The sequence below is a fragment of the Crinia signifera genome, chromosome 1, assembly GCF_055691185.1.
Source record: "Crinia signifera chromosome 1, ASM5569118v1, whole genome shotgun sequence".
Lineage (NCBI taxonomy): Eukaryota > Metazoa > Chordata > Amphibia > Anura > Myobatrachidae > Crinia > Crinia signifera.
This window is the reverse complement of record NC_139217.1, coordinates 74,439,903-74,455,522: the sequence shown is the minus strand read 5'-3', so window position 1 is coordinate 74,455,522 and position 15,620 is coordinate 74,439,903. Positions and strand designations below refer to the sequence as shown.

Genomic DNA, 15,620 nt, shown 5'->3' with positions numbered 1-15,620 from the left:
ACGCAATCTAATCAGCAAGTGAGCTTACAGTATTTTACCGAGTTGTACATCCAATATAACGCTCATAGGGAGACTTTTGAGTAAAACAAATAAATTACAAATGAGTAAGTTATTTGGTACCTATTTGTAGTATATTATTTGTCATTCTAGTCAAGGAGACTTTGGGGGAAATTTATTAAGATGTGTATTCTACTTCACATGTGATGTTGCTATGGGCAACCAATCAGATCCTGTCTACTATTTTCTAGAGGGTGCTAAATAAATTAGATTCTGATTGGTTGCCCATAGCAACATTACATGTGAAGTAGTATACACATCTTAGTAAATTTCCCCCTGTATGGAGTAGTTTGATTAGAGGGGTAATTACTGTATATTCAATATAAAAATAGCCTGATTTGTAATAAATATAACTGTCCATTAAAATTAGTTGCTGAAACCGCTGAAGATGTGGTGGCTTTGATAATCACTGCATAGTAAATATAGCCCTGAATACGTTGTCTGTTTTATAAACCATGTGGTCAAAGGTTGATGGTAAACTCTATATCCTGTTTTTCTTTTACAATCTAAAATGCCAATAGAATGATGAAGATTTTTATAAAGTTATACATATTTGAGTTCCTTTCTAAAGTATAGACAGCAAATAAATTCATAATGGCTCTTTGGGACTATCAAATATTTATGCTTTGTTTAGAGGCTTGGTGGAGTATTCAATCCAGCAAAAACGGCCGGGTATCTGACAGTTCCAACAGTCATATACCCGGCCATTTTCGCTGTCGGAAAGCCCTGAAATTTGTAAAAAACGGCCATAAATTGTCCGAAAACAGCCGTTTCTGAAAAAAACAGATCCTTCTTTAAAAAAAAAAGTTGGATCTGTCATCCTTCAGTGCTGTCGTCAAAGACATCATTGCATAGTAACAATATAAAAATAAAGTGTCTACAAAATACCTACAAGCCTTGTATCAATTTATTTTAAATGTCTTGTAATAATGGGAATGGATGGGTGTATGGCCAGCTTCAGTCAGATTTTATAGATGGAACTGTATATATACTGACGCTTTAAAGTAGTTTGTATAATAGTATAGCAAACACATTTTAAAAAGATCCAAGAAATATTATTAAAATTGTTATAAGTTAAATATCACAAGTAAAATTCCCATGCTTTACTTGCATAAAACTATAATAATAGGCATGCACAAAAACAAACATCAGTCCAACTTGAAACATATTTCCATTCCAATTTCACAAAAATCATTTCAATATTTTATTTCGTCATTAGTTTAATGGGGCTCATACGTCTGTGACTAATTGCCGCAATTAACCGACAGCTGGCTCCGTGGAACAGAGAAATCCAACAAGATCTTGCTGATGAAAAAAAAATGGCTGGGATCAGCGAATTGGGGAATGTAAACATTTTGAATTCCCTCAATTCCTTGCAAGTTCAGGTACCATCAACTGGTGTTGTGGAATTGGATGTATGGCTTGCATCATAAAAAAAAAAAAACATGCAAACATTTATTTTGCTAAATTAATGAAAAGTTGGACTAAGGCTTTTTTATAACAACTTCCAAGTAATTAAATAAAAATGTATGAATTAAATAAGGAGCTTTAAAATACAGTATTACAGTATGTCCATGCCGACTATAATTTTTCCAATGTTAATGTCATGCAGATATAACAAAAGCATGCATTAATTATTGTCTATATTAAGAAAATATTTTACCTTGTCATTATAGGATTGCGTATACCATACAAATACTCATTATGATAACCATTATTACCATTTTCCATACTGTAATAAAACAATTGCATGAGAAAAATAAATAGATGCAATCATGTTTTAAAAAAAAAAAAAAAAAAAACGAATGGAGTAAAAAAAAGGGTAAAAATGTATATAACAAAATAACTCTCAATATGAAAATATGCCTATGCCACCATGGAACAATCACAGGATAATACAAAAAATTCCATGCAATAAAAACCCTAAAATTTGTTCAAAATGTAGGAAATGTTATCAGAATTTTACAGCGTGCAAACAATTGAAAAATAAATGCACCTGGTTGTAACTTAAAAAGTACAGACTAACACATCAAAAGTATAATAAGGTGCAATATAGCCCCTCTATAAAAATGATAAAAATGTAAAAAAAAGTTAAAAACATGAAAATCACACACAAAGCTTACTTTTTCATGGGGACAGTTTCAACACTACAAGATATAAAAAAAGGGAAAAATTACTTGAAAAGAAGTTAAATTTAGAAGTTATCACTTAATAAATTAAGTATACAAAAATTATAATTCTGTGCTGTTTAAAGGAATTAAAGTTTAACTCTTGATTTGTTATATTTGGATAATAAATCCTAAATTCAAGAAGCACCTTGAGAACAATGCAGCAACTCCCCATATCACCATTAGTACCCCAGTCAAGCTATATGGGTTGTTTGCATCAGTGAATGCAAAATACAAGAAACAGGGATCAGGTACACAGGAAAAGGATCTCAGAGGGTGAATACCAACAAAATAAACAGGCATGATTGGAAGTTCAATGGTAAAAACAGTTATCATAAAGTGAAATGCCAAGTCCCTGTAACAGACGCACTGTAGATAAGAGAAGAAAACCTAGTTAGGATGGAAAGGTGAGGTCACCGAGATACAGTTCTAGACACACTCCAATGTTAAAATTCTGTTCATTTGCCAACATGCTGAAAATTATGATAAATGTAAATACCATTCGCTAAATACAAAACCTATTGCATGCAATTGAACTATACGATTGTACTAGGAACAAGGGTATAGTAATAATAATTGTGTTTTTACATGGTTAAGAAATAACGATATTGAAATTTATTCTGTATAAGACGTAATGATAGCGCGACTCTGGACATCTACTCAAGTCCCAATTGACTTTTTCTCTGTCTCTCCTCCATCCCTGCTCCATCATCCTTGTATTGTACTTCTGTTGCTTCCTAGAGACTAGTTATTTCTAAATAATCATGCACCGCCATTCACTTGTTGATAAAGGCATCAGAGAAAACTCAGAATAAATATCACTGGTGTTTGGTATTTGAAAATGTTGCATATAGCAAGTTGTGTAATTTACATGTTTCTTAATGGAATCATTTTTTTATTTATTGGCCATTGAAAAGGCTAAATGGGTCACTGATATTTATTCTATACGGTGCCATTTAATAAGCAGTGATATACTTGTACTCTTAAATGGTGCTCCAACCAATCAGCTGCTGTCATTTTACAGGGTGTGTTTGAAAAATGACAGAACCCGCTTAGTTGGAGCAGCATTTAAAATTTGTAGCACGTGATAAAAGGCATAGCACTTGTTGTTAAATGGGGCTCTTAGTGGGATGTGACCAGTATCTCACACAATTGTCTTATAAACGAAAAATACCTGAGTGACTAAACAAATAAATAGATAATAAAAAAACATAGAAAAACTTTTTTTCTTGCTAATACTTGGATTCTTTTTGTAAATTATGGATATCATATGTACTAGCCATTATCAACCGTTACGCAGAGTAAACATTACAGTTTCTCCAACACAGCGTTGTATAATTTTGCCCATCTCTTCACTTCTAGATCAGACACAGAGCATTATAAAAGTAATCATTCATCGACAAATAATATACAGTATGTATGTACTTACTCATCATAAACGTCTTCAGTGTCCATTCTACGATAATACTTTGCTAGCTTGACAGCAAATATGATGGCAGGAATTAAGAATATTGTAGAGCCCCCTAAACCAAACCAGAAGGAATTCTAAACAGAAGGAAAATATTTTGTTTTACTGCAAATTAAATCTTACATGTTTATTACAGTCCACATATTTTTTAAATACTATAGCACAGTGGTAGCCAACTCCAATCCGCGAGAGCTACCAACAGTTCATATTTTCCAGCTCACCTCGCAGGTACACACAGGTGCCTTTATTACTCACTAGCACATTTTAAAAGATCCACAGGTGGAGCTAATTACTTCACTTGTGATTCTGTGAGGAGACATGGAAAACATTAACTGTTGGTAGCTCTCGAGGACTGGAGTTGGCTACCCCAGCTATAGCACATAAAATAAATTGCATAGGGCCCCATTGAACAATGATCCTTTATACCAGCAACATATTTACAGTATGATTTACCGACTGATGTTTGACCGACCATCATTATATAGACACCCATTGACCGACAGTCAAAATACCGACATGTTCAATTGGCCGACATGGTCAAAATACCAACATTCAACATGCTGACACTTCGACATGTCTGAGCGATGCTAGATCGCTCCGAAAAATCGTTCAGCACACAGCGCTGTGTGCTGAGCGATCTGTCAGGGCCAGGTGATACCATACCATACCAGTGGTGGTGCACAGAAATGCTCATTACTGATGGCTGCTGAAATACTGGGGTGGATCGTTATGCTACTGCCATTGTTTGAAAATAATTTCTATCATAATATCCTCTTCATACATGATCACATAATATGTTGTTACTTTCTAAATAATAGATAATATTATTCACTGATGGCCTATTTGTGATGAAATACGTTTGGGTGGAACTAGAGAGACGTAGACGCAATGATGTCACATCCTCGGAAACAAGGCTTGGTGCACTTTCAGCTATTAGCAGTCTTCCTGTAATACTTTTTAAACATTGATCTAAGCCACGGGTGTCAAGCACAAGGCCCGCGGGCCAAATCCGGCCCGACAGATCTCGTCATGTGGCCCGCGCAGCCGTCGCCAGCCTTCACCTTTTATTCTCTTTTTTTAGATCTTTTTTGAGAGGTTTTTTTTGCAGTGCCGGCGGCCATGTTCCTGTGGTCTTTTAAGATGTCTGCGGCCACAGGAACATGGCCGCCGGCCTCCACGGCTACGTGGAGGAGGGCCCGGCAGCCTGTTCCCTCTTATCGAGGCAGTGGCAGACGCTGGGTGGGGATGTCATGACGATGACGCCTCCCACCCACGCGTCTGCAGAGAGGAAGGAAGGCAGGCCGCAGCAGGACAGGCCGCGGCACAGAGAGTGGAATTGAAATTACTGGAGCCGCAGCAGCAGCAGCAGCAGTAAAGGAGCCTGAGGGATAAAATACAGTAAGTTACATAAAAAAACAATATATCTGGTGGTGGTGTCATGGCATTACTTTTATATTATACAGGGGGAGCAGCCTGTGGTGTCATTATTATTGTACAGGTGGAGCAGCCTGTGGTGTCATGGCATTATGCCATGACACCACAGGCTGCTCCCCCTGTATAATAATAATGCCATGACACCACAGGCTGCTCCCCCTGTATAATATAAAAGTAATGTCATGACACCACAGGCTGCTCCCTCTGTATAATAATAATGCAATGACACCACAGGCTGCTCCCCCTGTATAATAATTTGTGTCATGGCATTACTATTGTTATATTATACAGCGGGAGCAGCCTGTGGTGTCATTGCATTATTATTATACAGCGGGAGCAGCCTGTGGTGTCATTGCATTATTATTATACAGCGGGAGCAGCCTGTGGTGTCATTGCATTATTATTATACAGCGGGAGCAGCCTGTGGTGTCATTGCATTATTATTATACAGCGGGAGCAGCCTGTGGTGTCATTGCATTATTATTATACACCGGCCCTTTGAGGGTGACCAAACTGCTGATGCGGCCCCCGATGAATTTGAGTTTGACACCCCTGATCTAAGCAGATAACTTCTTACCACTGAATCTATTATGTAGCTGCATACAAACACGTCCACGGCGGTATCTACAACATTCGCGATTGGTTTGCACCCTGCAACGTCCAAGGCTATCTGAAAAGAAAGAGAGATTAGGCTAACTTAGGGGGTGATTCTACAACAATCTGACAGGGCTGAATTCCACCTCATTCCCATGGTGGGGGGTCCGCACATGTGTATGTGCATAGTTGCGCATGTTTAGACCCTGGCACAGGACGGCTTTGGGGAGTTACACACCTGCCGGGCCGTTCGTTGCGGAGAGGGAAGGCTGAGGGTAGACTATGGCGGAAACATCGCTGGACCATGGGAACGCACAGCATTTTCTGGATAGCCCCATGAAAATGCTGGGTGTTCCCATGGAAACGCAGGCAGGCCGATGCCTGCCGGGGGTGGGCGGAAGACTTCACAGCACATCAGCGCCCAACCCATCTTCAGTGGACACCAAAGGATATAAGTCAGTACAGACGGACTTTCATTTCTGAAGGCAGGAGAAATCATTCAACGGTCGGCGATTTCTCCTTCTAGCGGATGCATGCGAAGGGATGGGTTAGCAAACACATCCCCTCAAATGGTGCCAAGGGGATTCAGTGTGGGGCAGGGGGCATTTGGCAGGGCGGCGTTTCAGCCCTCGGTAAGCAGTGAACTTTGCTGCTTACCGAGTCAATAAGAATTAGGCTCTTGCGGTTAATAATGATAGAGAACACTAAATGTAAGATAATAACACGGCTTCAGGATACCTTTGTCACCGGTTTCCCCAAGTTTCTTAGAAATAGATAGGGGACCACACCCGCTGTCTGCACCAACATCACTGTTGGCGTTCTCCCTCCCCCTGCTGCCGTAGGACCTCTATGAGGCTACAGCTGCATACCCAGGGTGAGCGTCACAATATTTACTGACGTCACACATGTTATACAGCCTTATAACAGCGGTGAGCAAACAAAGTGTGTATTGGAGGTCGAGCATAACACTGACCAGGTACCAAATTGTAATTGGCACATGAGATATTGAATGGTTTTTGGAGCTAAACTTCTGAGTTTGTGAGCATTATACCAATTCCCAACTTTACTTTACTTCATGTCTGCTCTACAGTATATTGATCTACCAGGATTTATGAAATGAATATCACTGTTATTATATCAGTTTTAATAGATCAAAGGATATTTAATAATGTGCGCTCTCTAAGATTACTCAATTTTTTGGGATTTGCATTTGTTAGTATTCCCTAATACTATTTGGAAGTAATATTGTTAAAAAGGAGGTGATCAGCATATTTAATTTATCAGTGGGTGTGTCTAATTTAATCTATCTATACTGTATATACAGTATATATGGCTAAATACGCCTTACCTCTGAGGTGAAGTACCTCCAGTGACCACTAGAGGCCACACAACAGACTAAATTACTCCTTAGCAGAAAGTGAAAGCAAAATGATATGTTTCAAGTAACTTGCTGACTATGGAAAGAGGGAGCTGTGTAGACAGAGATTGAAGGTAGGAGCAGACACTAAGTAAGCATTCATTTTCACAAGGCTTTTAAGTATTTATTAAATAGATAGTTGGAAGGAGGTAGGCTATGCAGAAGCAGCATTATAATCACCGGATACATACTTCTATGACTGTATCACCTGGCCCTCCAGCACAGGCCATCTGCATCTCCCCTCCAGGACTTTCTGGGGGGCATATGAGCAAAGTTGTAAAATATGTGTTCTGTCTCATTGATTTGTTTTTAACATATTCTTTTAATGACTATATACATTTGACCTGTTTAAACTTTGCCTTGTGCAATGACCAGTTTGCAATTTTAGTATTGGAAGTTCCACTAATGAGATAGATATATTATTTTACTGTTTGCAGGTGCAGGTTTACTATCTGAAGGAGACATAAAGGTTCCTGAGTCACTGAGATAACAGCCCGGTGTGTCAGAGTGAGTATCAATACACATCAGACAGAAGGGGTGATTCAGTATGGCTCGAAGGGACCGAAATTGGCCCCACTTCAATGGTAAGGGGTCTTCACATGTCCAGATGTAGGTGACGTTTTAAGCATGTGGCTTACAGACAATGCCTAGGTCAACAGCAAAATGTCTTCTTGCACAAGGTCGACATTGCCAAAAGGTCAACACAAGCAAAATGTTGACATGTAAAAGGTCAAAACATGAGAAGGTCGACATGAGTTTTTATGTTTTCTACTATAATTGTCGACACCTGTGCACGTGTACTCCCAATAAGTGTGTCGCTTCACTCACGGGCATGCTTCGGACATGACCATGAGTGAAGCAACACACTGTTGACCTTTTGACTGATAGTGGTCGTCCTATTGCCTCTGCCACCCTAACAACTGTAAATACTGATTAACAAGATAGGGTATGTAATGGGGCCTACATACGGAACGATGGGTGCTTTGTGCTGAGCCATCTAGTATCGCTCAGATCACTCAGCGCTGCACCAGACCATTTGCTGGACTAAGTGCACTGTGTGAGCTGTTTCTGTTAGCTTCTCTTCCTCTGAAATGAGGTTTCGTGACCACTTTCCTATCTGCCCATTTGCGTCTTCTACTGTGCATTGCAACAGTGCAGCGCTCTACGAGGTCAACTAGCGGTGTAGCGTCCAACGCCTTATGTAATTAGGAGGCCGCTAAATGTCGATGGCGCTCAGGGCTACACTCTGGGTTTGTCACAATCTACGCAAAATTATTTTATTACAAAAAGTGAATTTAATGTAAATGCTGCTGAGTGGTGGTGGGTTCTCTCGTAGCCGATAGCCCACCACTGTGTTGTACGTTATTTATGCTACGTAGATGCTCATTCAGCCCCGGAGACTTGGTGGGGAAATGTACGCAGAGCTTAGACCACTCTTACAGAGCTAAACTCAGCATAGGACATCCGAGTCCCTGGAACTGAATGAGCGACTATGTAGTACAGGGGTGGCCAACCGATCAGAGGTAAAGAGACAAAAAATATCGGTAGTCAAGCTAAAGAGCCGACATCATGCACGCGCCGAAGGCGCATGTGCCAAAAAAAGGGACGTAGTCTATTTTGACCCCTTGGGTGGGTGTGATACAAATATGCCTCCAATAGTGCAGTGCCATATATACATATGCCCCCAATAGTGCCAGATACACATATGCCCCCCACACAGTGCCAGAAAGCTGGTATGCCCCTACGGTGCCAGAAAGCTGGTATGCCCCCACAGTGCCACAAACTGCTATGCCCCCACAGTGCAAATTTCCCAGCAGCAGCACTCACCGTTGTTGCTGCCAGGCGGGGAGAGGACAGACTGGCGTCCCCCTGCAGTCCTGTGATGTCACCGAGGGGAGGAGAGCACAGCACACAGCGCGTCTCCTTCCCCCTCACTTCCCTGTGACTGGGCCGTCCACCAATCAAAGCTCGCTGGCCGGCTCCTGATTGGCTGCTGGCCCGCAAGCTCTAATTGGCAGACGGCCCAGTCACAAGGATGCACAATAAGGGGTAGGAGAGATGCGCGATGCGCACTCTCCTCCCCTCAGAAGGAGAAGGGATTCAGGGAACCGGCAGCAGGGGGGACTGGGATGGACGGTGGGCGGCGGGCAGCAGTGGGAGCAGGAGCCACACTTTACAAGGGGGAGAGCCGCATGAGGCTCAAGAGCCACAGGTTGGCCACCACTGATGTAGTATAATTACTGTACAACATGGTGGTGGGCCAAGACTGATTGACTATGTAGCATACTGTATTTCCAAAAGGTTAAAAGCAGTTCTTGCACTATATTACTGTACTGTATTTTACTGTACCTCACGCATGCGCATTGGTGATTTTCAAAAGTGACATCTGGTTGATGAACATAAGCATTACACTTCCCCATGCCACACTAACCATTCTGCGATCACAATGTCATCAGATCGCAATAGGTAGGCTAGATGAGCGTGGATACATCTATATACAGTACCACTGTCTGCTCCTGCCAAGCTTGAGGCCTATTTACCTTTGTTTATGGCATATTATGGGCACTAGCTATCCTTGCAGAGCAGGGTTGCATAATTTCCGCAAATAGTTTTTTCCGGGCGCATAGTAATGTTGCTTTTAAGGTGCAAAATGTGCCCAATGCTACATGACACCCACATTGTGTAGTATACAAAGTTACTGTGTCATTTACTTACAGAGTCTTTCACCCACTGAACGTACTGAACAAAGTAGCCAATGACCGTGTCCATGAACTTTTTAGATTCCTAAAACAAAAGATTTCCATACGTTAAAAAAGTGACTTTCAACTTTAAATAATATTTTTTTTTTTTTTGCTGAATTTAAAACAAAATCAGGATTCAAACTACAGAACGTGTGGTTCAATACAAATAGCAAATACTCTTAATACGTTAGGATTAAAGTAAAGGTAAATTGATCCATTGGTCAAGGTGCAATGCTGGGAAACATGCTACACTAGTATTAGGAGGTACAGATGGAGGCGCTCTCTGTGTTCCCACCAGCTCGCAATATCGCTATAGCTGGTGGATGGCTGGATGGCTGGATGGGGACGCGCAAGCATCCCATTGCCGAGAATGGGGTGCGCAAGCTGCTCACTTGCACACGCCCCATTCTGGCAAAAGGTGCAGGATGGCGCATGGTGGTAGTTGCGCTGAGAGCCGATCTGATGAGAGCGGCTCCATCTGTATGCGATCATTAGGTTGACAGTGTCTAGGTTGACAGACCACTATTGGTCAACGGTCAGAAGGTCGGCACATAAAAAAGGTCAACATGCATTAGGTTAAAATGGCCAGACGGTCAGTACAAGCAAAAGGTCAACATGAGTTTTGCAATTTTTTTTTGACCTTTTGACCATGTTGACATAATTCAAGTTGACCTTTTTCATTTGTCGACCTTTTGCCTGTCAACCAAACGATGCACACCTGTAATGAAAACAAGCAGCTGCTTTCCAGTAAGTGGGAAATATACAAGGAGAGGTAGCGCCCATCGGTCTTACATACAAAGGGCGGGACATAATGGGTTGTGATAATGGAGGCTGCAGGGATGCCGGCCGAACTTGGAGGGTTTTTTAAAGTGGCAATAATTTACAAGGCATGGTTTTGTAAATGACTGCCCCTTTAAAAAAAAAAACGAGTTCAACCAAAATCATGCACTGACAGACTCATACCTCCCAACTGTCCCATTTTTCGTGGGACAATCCAATGTTTTTTGGGGGCGGTCAGGCCCCCCTCCAGGGGCTGCCAGTGTTCCGCGGCGGGGGGGGGGGGGGGGGGGGGGCAGTTGAAAGTCTCCCCAGCCCAAACAGAATAGACGCTGTGCGCATGAGCACAGCGTCAATTCAGCATTGCAGACGGGCAGAAAACAGGGGCGTGGCCTGAGGACGCATCACCATGCCTCTTTTAATAGACCATGCCCCCTTTCTGGACACTAGTGTCCCGTTTTCAGCTATACATATGTTGGAAGGTATGTGGACTTTCAAACAAAGGGCACTAAAATGTCTAGTTACAGCACTGTATTGGACTATTTGGGTTACTGCTAATACTATGCATGTAAAAGTGACAAGTATCTCTTATTCAGGTGTAGACATGTAATTGTACTCCAATTTGCCCAATTATTACTATGGATCTGCTTCTACCTATCATGTTATAGAATGTACTTTATAGACTAGCGGATTGGTTGCTATGGAGTATGGACAGCTTCTCCTCTTGACCACTCATTAGAAGGGTTTGATACATTTCCTCCTTTGTCTTAAAGTAATACCCAGCAGTATTCTTACAGACGATCTTACCTGCTTCATGATTGCAGAAGCATTGTTATTGATTAGCATTTGTGCTGCATCAATAGATGAGATTACATCCTGTACCTTTCCCTGGAAAGAAAAATAGATGTATGCATCACTTCTAACTGTAAAGGTTTGTATGTAGGGTTATTAATATGGAGACATTACTATAGCGTCTGCTGTTATGCTGCTGAAATGGGTGTGGGGGGAGGAATATAATGAAGGCCTAGTTAATTTCATGCTTGTTAGTTATCACCAGTCCCGATGTATTGTGGGTGGTAAAGTTCTTAAGTTGACTCCCAGATAGCTGTCTCAATGGGGCAGATGTATTAAGCCTCGTGAAGAGATAAACTGGAGATAAAGTGGAAGGAGATAACGCACCAGCCAATCAGATCCCAACTGTCATATTTCAAACACAGCTGATTGGCTGGTGCGTTATCTCTTCCAAGTTATCTCCACTTTATCTCCAGTTTATCTCTTCTCCAGGCTTAATACATCTGCCCCAATGTACCTTACTGATGGAACCATTACTTTATGGCCCTTATTCTGGTTGACTCGCAAAGGCAAATTCCTTCTCAAATGGACAAGACCATGTGCACTACAGGTGTGGCAGATGTAACTTGTGCAGAGAGAGTCAGATTTGGGTGGGGTTTTACTTCAAAGTGAGAACTATATTGCAGTGTAAAAATAAAGCAGCCAGTATTTACCCTGCACAGAAACAAAATAACTCACTCAAACCTAAATCTATCTGCATATGTGACATCTGCCCCACCTGCAATGCTGCTAAGTATCTCTGTTTGCACTTTTTTGCATGATACCGGACTCCTCTTTTTGTGTACTTAAATGTACTATTGTCACTATTGCACTTTATAAGAATATGCCATAAAAATCTTTTTTTTGCATTTATCTGATGTTGCTGGCTATCAGTTTGTACATATATTATAGGGGTAGTGGTTGGCACTCCAGAGTTTCCAAAGCAATCATTCAGTGCGGTGCCCTTCGGCATGGGATAATGCAGATAGTATGTATTGGCAGCACTCGCAATATAGTAAATGCTGGCTCCAAGAGGTTTAACCATGGTTATACGATTTCATTTGATATACTGTAGAGACAACATTGATACTACAGTACAATGGCTTCTCTATCCTTGTGAGCATTTATACTTCAGAGTGGTTCATAATGTTCAGCAATACGGTAGAAGGATTCCCGATTTGCTGCTCTTTCTATAAGTGGCAGATCATCTGGTCTACAGATGGCAGATCATCTGGTCTATAGTTGGCAGATCACCTGGTCTATAAGTGGCAGATCACCTGGTCTGTAAGTGGCAGATCATCTGGTCTACAGATGGCAGATCATCTGGTCTATAGTTAGCAGATCACCTGCTCTACAGGTGGCAGATCACCTGGTCTATAAGTGGCAGATCTCCTGGTCTATAAGTGGCAGATCACCTGGTCTATAGGTGGCAGATCACCTGGTCTATATGTGGCAGATCACCTGGTCTATAGGTGGCAGATCACCTGGTCTATAGGTGGCAGACCACCTGGTCTATAGGTGGCAGACCACCTGGTCTATAGGTGGCAGACCACCTGGTCTATAGGTGGCAGATCACCTGGTCTATAGGTGGCAGATCACCTGGTCTATAGTTAGCAGATCACCTGCTCTACAGGTGGCAGATCACCTGGTCTATAAGTGGCAGATCTCCTGGTCTATAAGTGGCAGATCATCTGGTCTATAGTTGGCAAATCCCCTGGTCTAAAAGTGGCAGATCCCCTGGTCTATAGGTGGCAGATCCCCTGGTCTATAGGTGTCAGATCCCCTGGTCTATAGGTGGAAGATCCCCTGGTCTGTAAGTGGCAGATCCCCTGGTCTGTAAGTGGCAGATCCCCTGGTCTGTAAGTGGCACATCGTCTGGTCTGTAAGTGGCACATCGCCTGGTCTGTAAGTGGCACATCGCCTGGTCTGTAAGTGGCACATCGCCTGGTCTGTAAGTGGCACATCGCCTGGTCTGTAAGTGGCAGATCGCCTGGTCTATAGGTGGCAGATCACCTGGTCTATAGGTGGCAGATCACCTGGTCTATAGGTGGCAGATCACCTGGTCTATAGGTGGCAGATCACCTGGTCTATAGGTGGCAGATCACCTGGTCTATAGGTGGCAGATCACCTGGTCTATAGGTGGCAGATCACCTGGTCTATAGGTGGCAGATCACCTGGTCTATAGGTGGCAGATCACCTGGTCTATAGGTGGCAGATCACCTGGTCTATAAGTGGCAGATCACCTGGTCTGTAAGTGGCAGATCGCCTGGTCTATAGGTGGCAGATCACCTGGTCTATAGGTGGCAGATCACCTGGTCTAAAAGTGGCAGATCCCCTGGTCTATAGGTGGCAGATCCCCTGGTCTATAGGTGGCAGATCCCCTGGTCTATAGGTGTCAGATCCCCTGGTCTATAGGTGTCAGATCCCCTGGTCTATAGGTGGCAGATCCCCTGGTCTATAGGTGGCAGATCCCCTGGTCTGTAAGTGGCACATCGTCTGGTCTGTAAGTGGCACATCGCCTGGTCTGTAAGTGGCACATCGCCTGGTCTGTAAGTGGCACATCGCCTGGTCTGTAAGTGGCACATCGCCTGGTCTGTAAGTGGCACATCGCCTGGTCTGTAAGTGGCAGATCGCCTGGTCTATAGGTGGCAGATCACCTGGTCTATAGGTGGCAGATCACCTGGTCTATAGGTGGCAGATCACCTGGTCTATAGGTGGCAGATCACCTGGTCTATAGGTGGCAGATCACCTGGTCTATAGGTGGCAGATCACCTGGTCTATAGGTGGCAGATCACCTGGTCTATAGGTGGCAGATCACCTGGTCTATAGGTGGCAGATCACCTGGTCTATAGGTGGCAGATCACCTGGTCTATAGGTGGCAGCTCACACTATATTTAATTCAGAATAACAATTAAACTAATTTACTATATGTTTAATGTTGTATTTATAGGTTTTTACACCCAATTGGCATTAAATGCATTCCACAAGTTACATACAAGGGGGGTGATTCAGACCTGGTCGGCCCGGTCCTAATTCACTCCCCCGGCCGACGATGCGGGTCTGCGCATGGGCGAATATGCTCATGTGCAGACTCCCTGTGGGAACGCCTTCGGTGAGTATCACGCTCGCTGAGGCATTTGCTTTGTGAATGGAGTGAAGGGGGATGGGTCAGGGGAACACCAATGTTTTTTGGGCGTCCCCATAAAAATGCTGGGTGTTCCCTAATAGGATCGACCCCACTGTGTCCTAACCCAGCAACTTCACCCCAGACAGTATATCCTCAGCACATGGTTACACGATATGTATCATCAAGAACTACAGTCTTCACCTACCTCAATATCAAACAGTGTCCTCTGCAGCAATTTGATACTCTGATTTAAAAGACCCTAGAAAACAAGTTTTGCAATTAGCAATATGAATGGATTTTGATGGAGAAATAACGTAATTTGTGCAGAAACAAAGCTTATAAAATAAACAAAAGGACAACATGCAGCTAACTAACATGCAAAAAGCTACAGTAGGTGCAATTATCACAATTGTAATAGTTTTCTCAAAGAATTAATATTTTTTGTATGGTCTCAGAGCTGCTGTTGAGTTTTAGGAATCATATATCTCTCTTATCCCAGTAACAATTATTGAGAGTGAATATACACTATGGTTAGAATCACATTGCATTAATGATGGTATAAAACAATATCTCTGTTTCTATGCAAGCCAATTGCCTATATGGTAAGACTGCCCACAAAATACTGTAAGTGAATGGACGTGTACACACACGCACACACACAATTTATAACAGTACTTTTGGCAGTACGGACGGTGTAATGGTTAGAATTACTTCATCACAGCGCTGAGGTCATGGGTTCGATTCCCACCATGGCCCTAACTGTGTGGAGTTTGTATATTCTCCCCGTACTTGCGTGGGTTTCCTCCGGGTACTCCGGTTTCCTCCCACAATCCAAAAATATACAGGTAGGTTAATTGGCTCCCAACAAATGAACCCCAGAATGTCTGTGTGTGCGTGTACATGTGGTAGGGAATATAGATTGTAAGCTTCACTGGGGCAGGGACTGATGTGAGTGTTCAAATGTTCTCTGTAAAGCGATGCGGAATATGTGTGCGCTGAAACTGTT

At 42.5% G+C, this 15,620-nt stretch overlaps 1 protein-coding gene across 14 annotated transcripts in view; it reads right to left on the bottom strand.

Annotated features, from left to right (window-relative positions):
• Nucleotides 1-15,620, bottom strand: part of PROM1 (prominin 1) — a 179,075-nt gene that overhangs the window by 13,468 nt on the left and 149,987 nt on the right. For 9 of the 14 annotated variants that reach the window (XR_014464771.1, XR_014464862.1, XM_083163594.1 and 6 more), the window contains 7 exons: nucleotides 14,820-14,873; nucleotides 11,464-11,544; nucleotides 9,854-9,922; nucleotides 5,705-5,797; nucleotides 3,655-3,770; nucleotides 2,181-2,204; nucleotides 1,721-1,789 (listed from right to left, as the gene is read on the bottom strand). Coding sequence is in view for 11 of the 14 variants with exons in the window: in XM_083163594.1 (XP_083019720.1) it covers nucleotides 1,721-1,789; nucleotides 2,181-2,204; nucleotides 3,655-3,770; nucleotides 5,705-5,797; nucleotides 9,854-9,922; nucleotides 11,464-11,544; nucleotides 14,820-14,873 (506 nt within the window). In the remaining 3 variants the exon portion in view is untranslated. Of the gene's footprint in view, nucleotides 1-1,720; nucleotides 1,790-2,180; nucleotides 2,205-2,241; nucleotides 2,595-3,654; nucleotides 3,771-5,704; nucleotides 5,798-9,853; nucleotides 9,923-11,463; nucleotides 11,545-14,819; nucleotides 14,874-15,620 lie in introns of those variants that run through there. The other 5 variants (XR_014465005.1, XM_083163600.1, XM_083163602.1 and 2 more) reach the window with 3 other exon arrangements.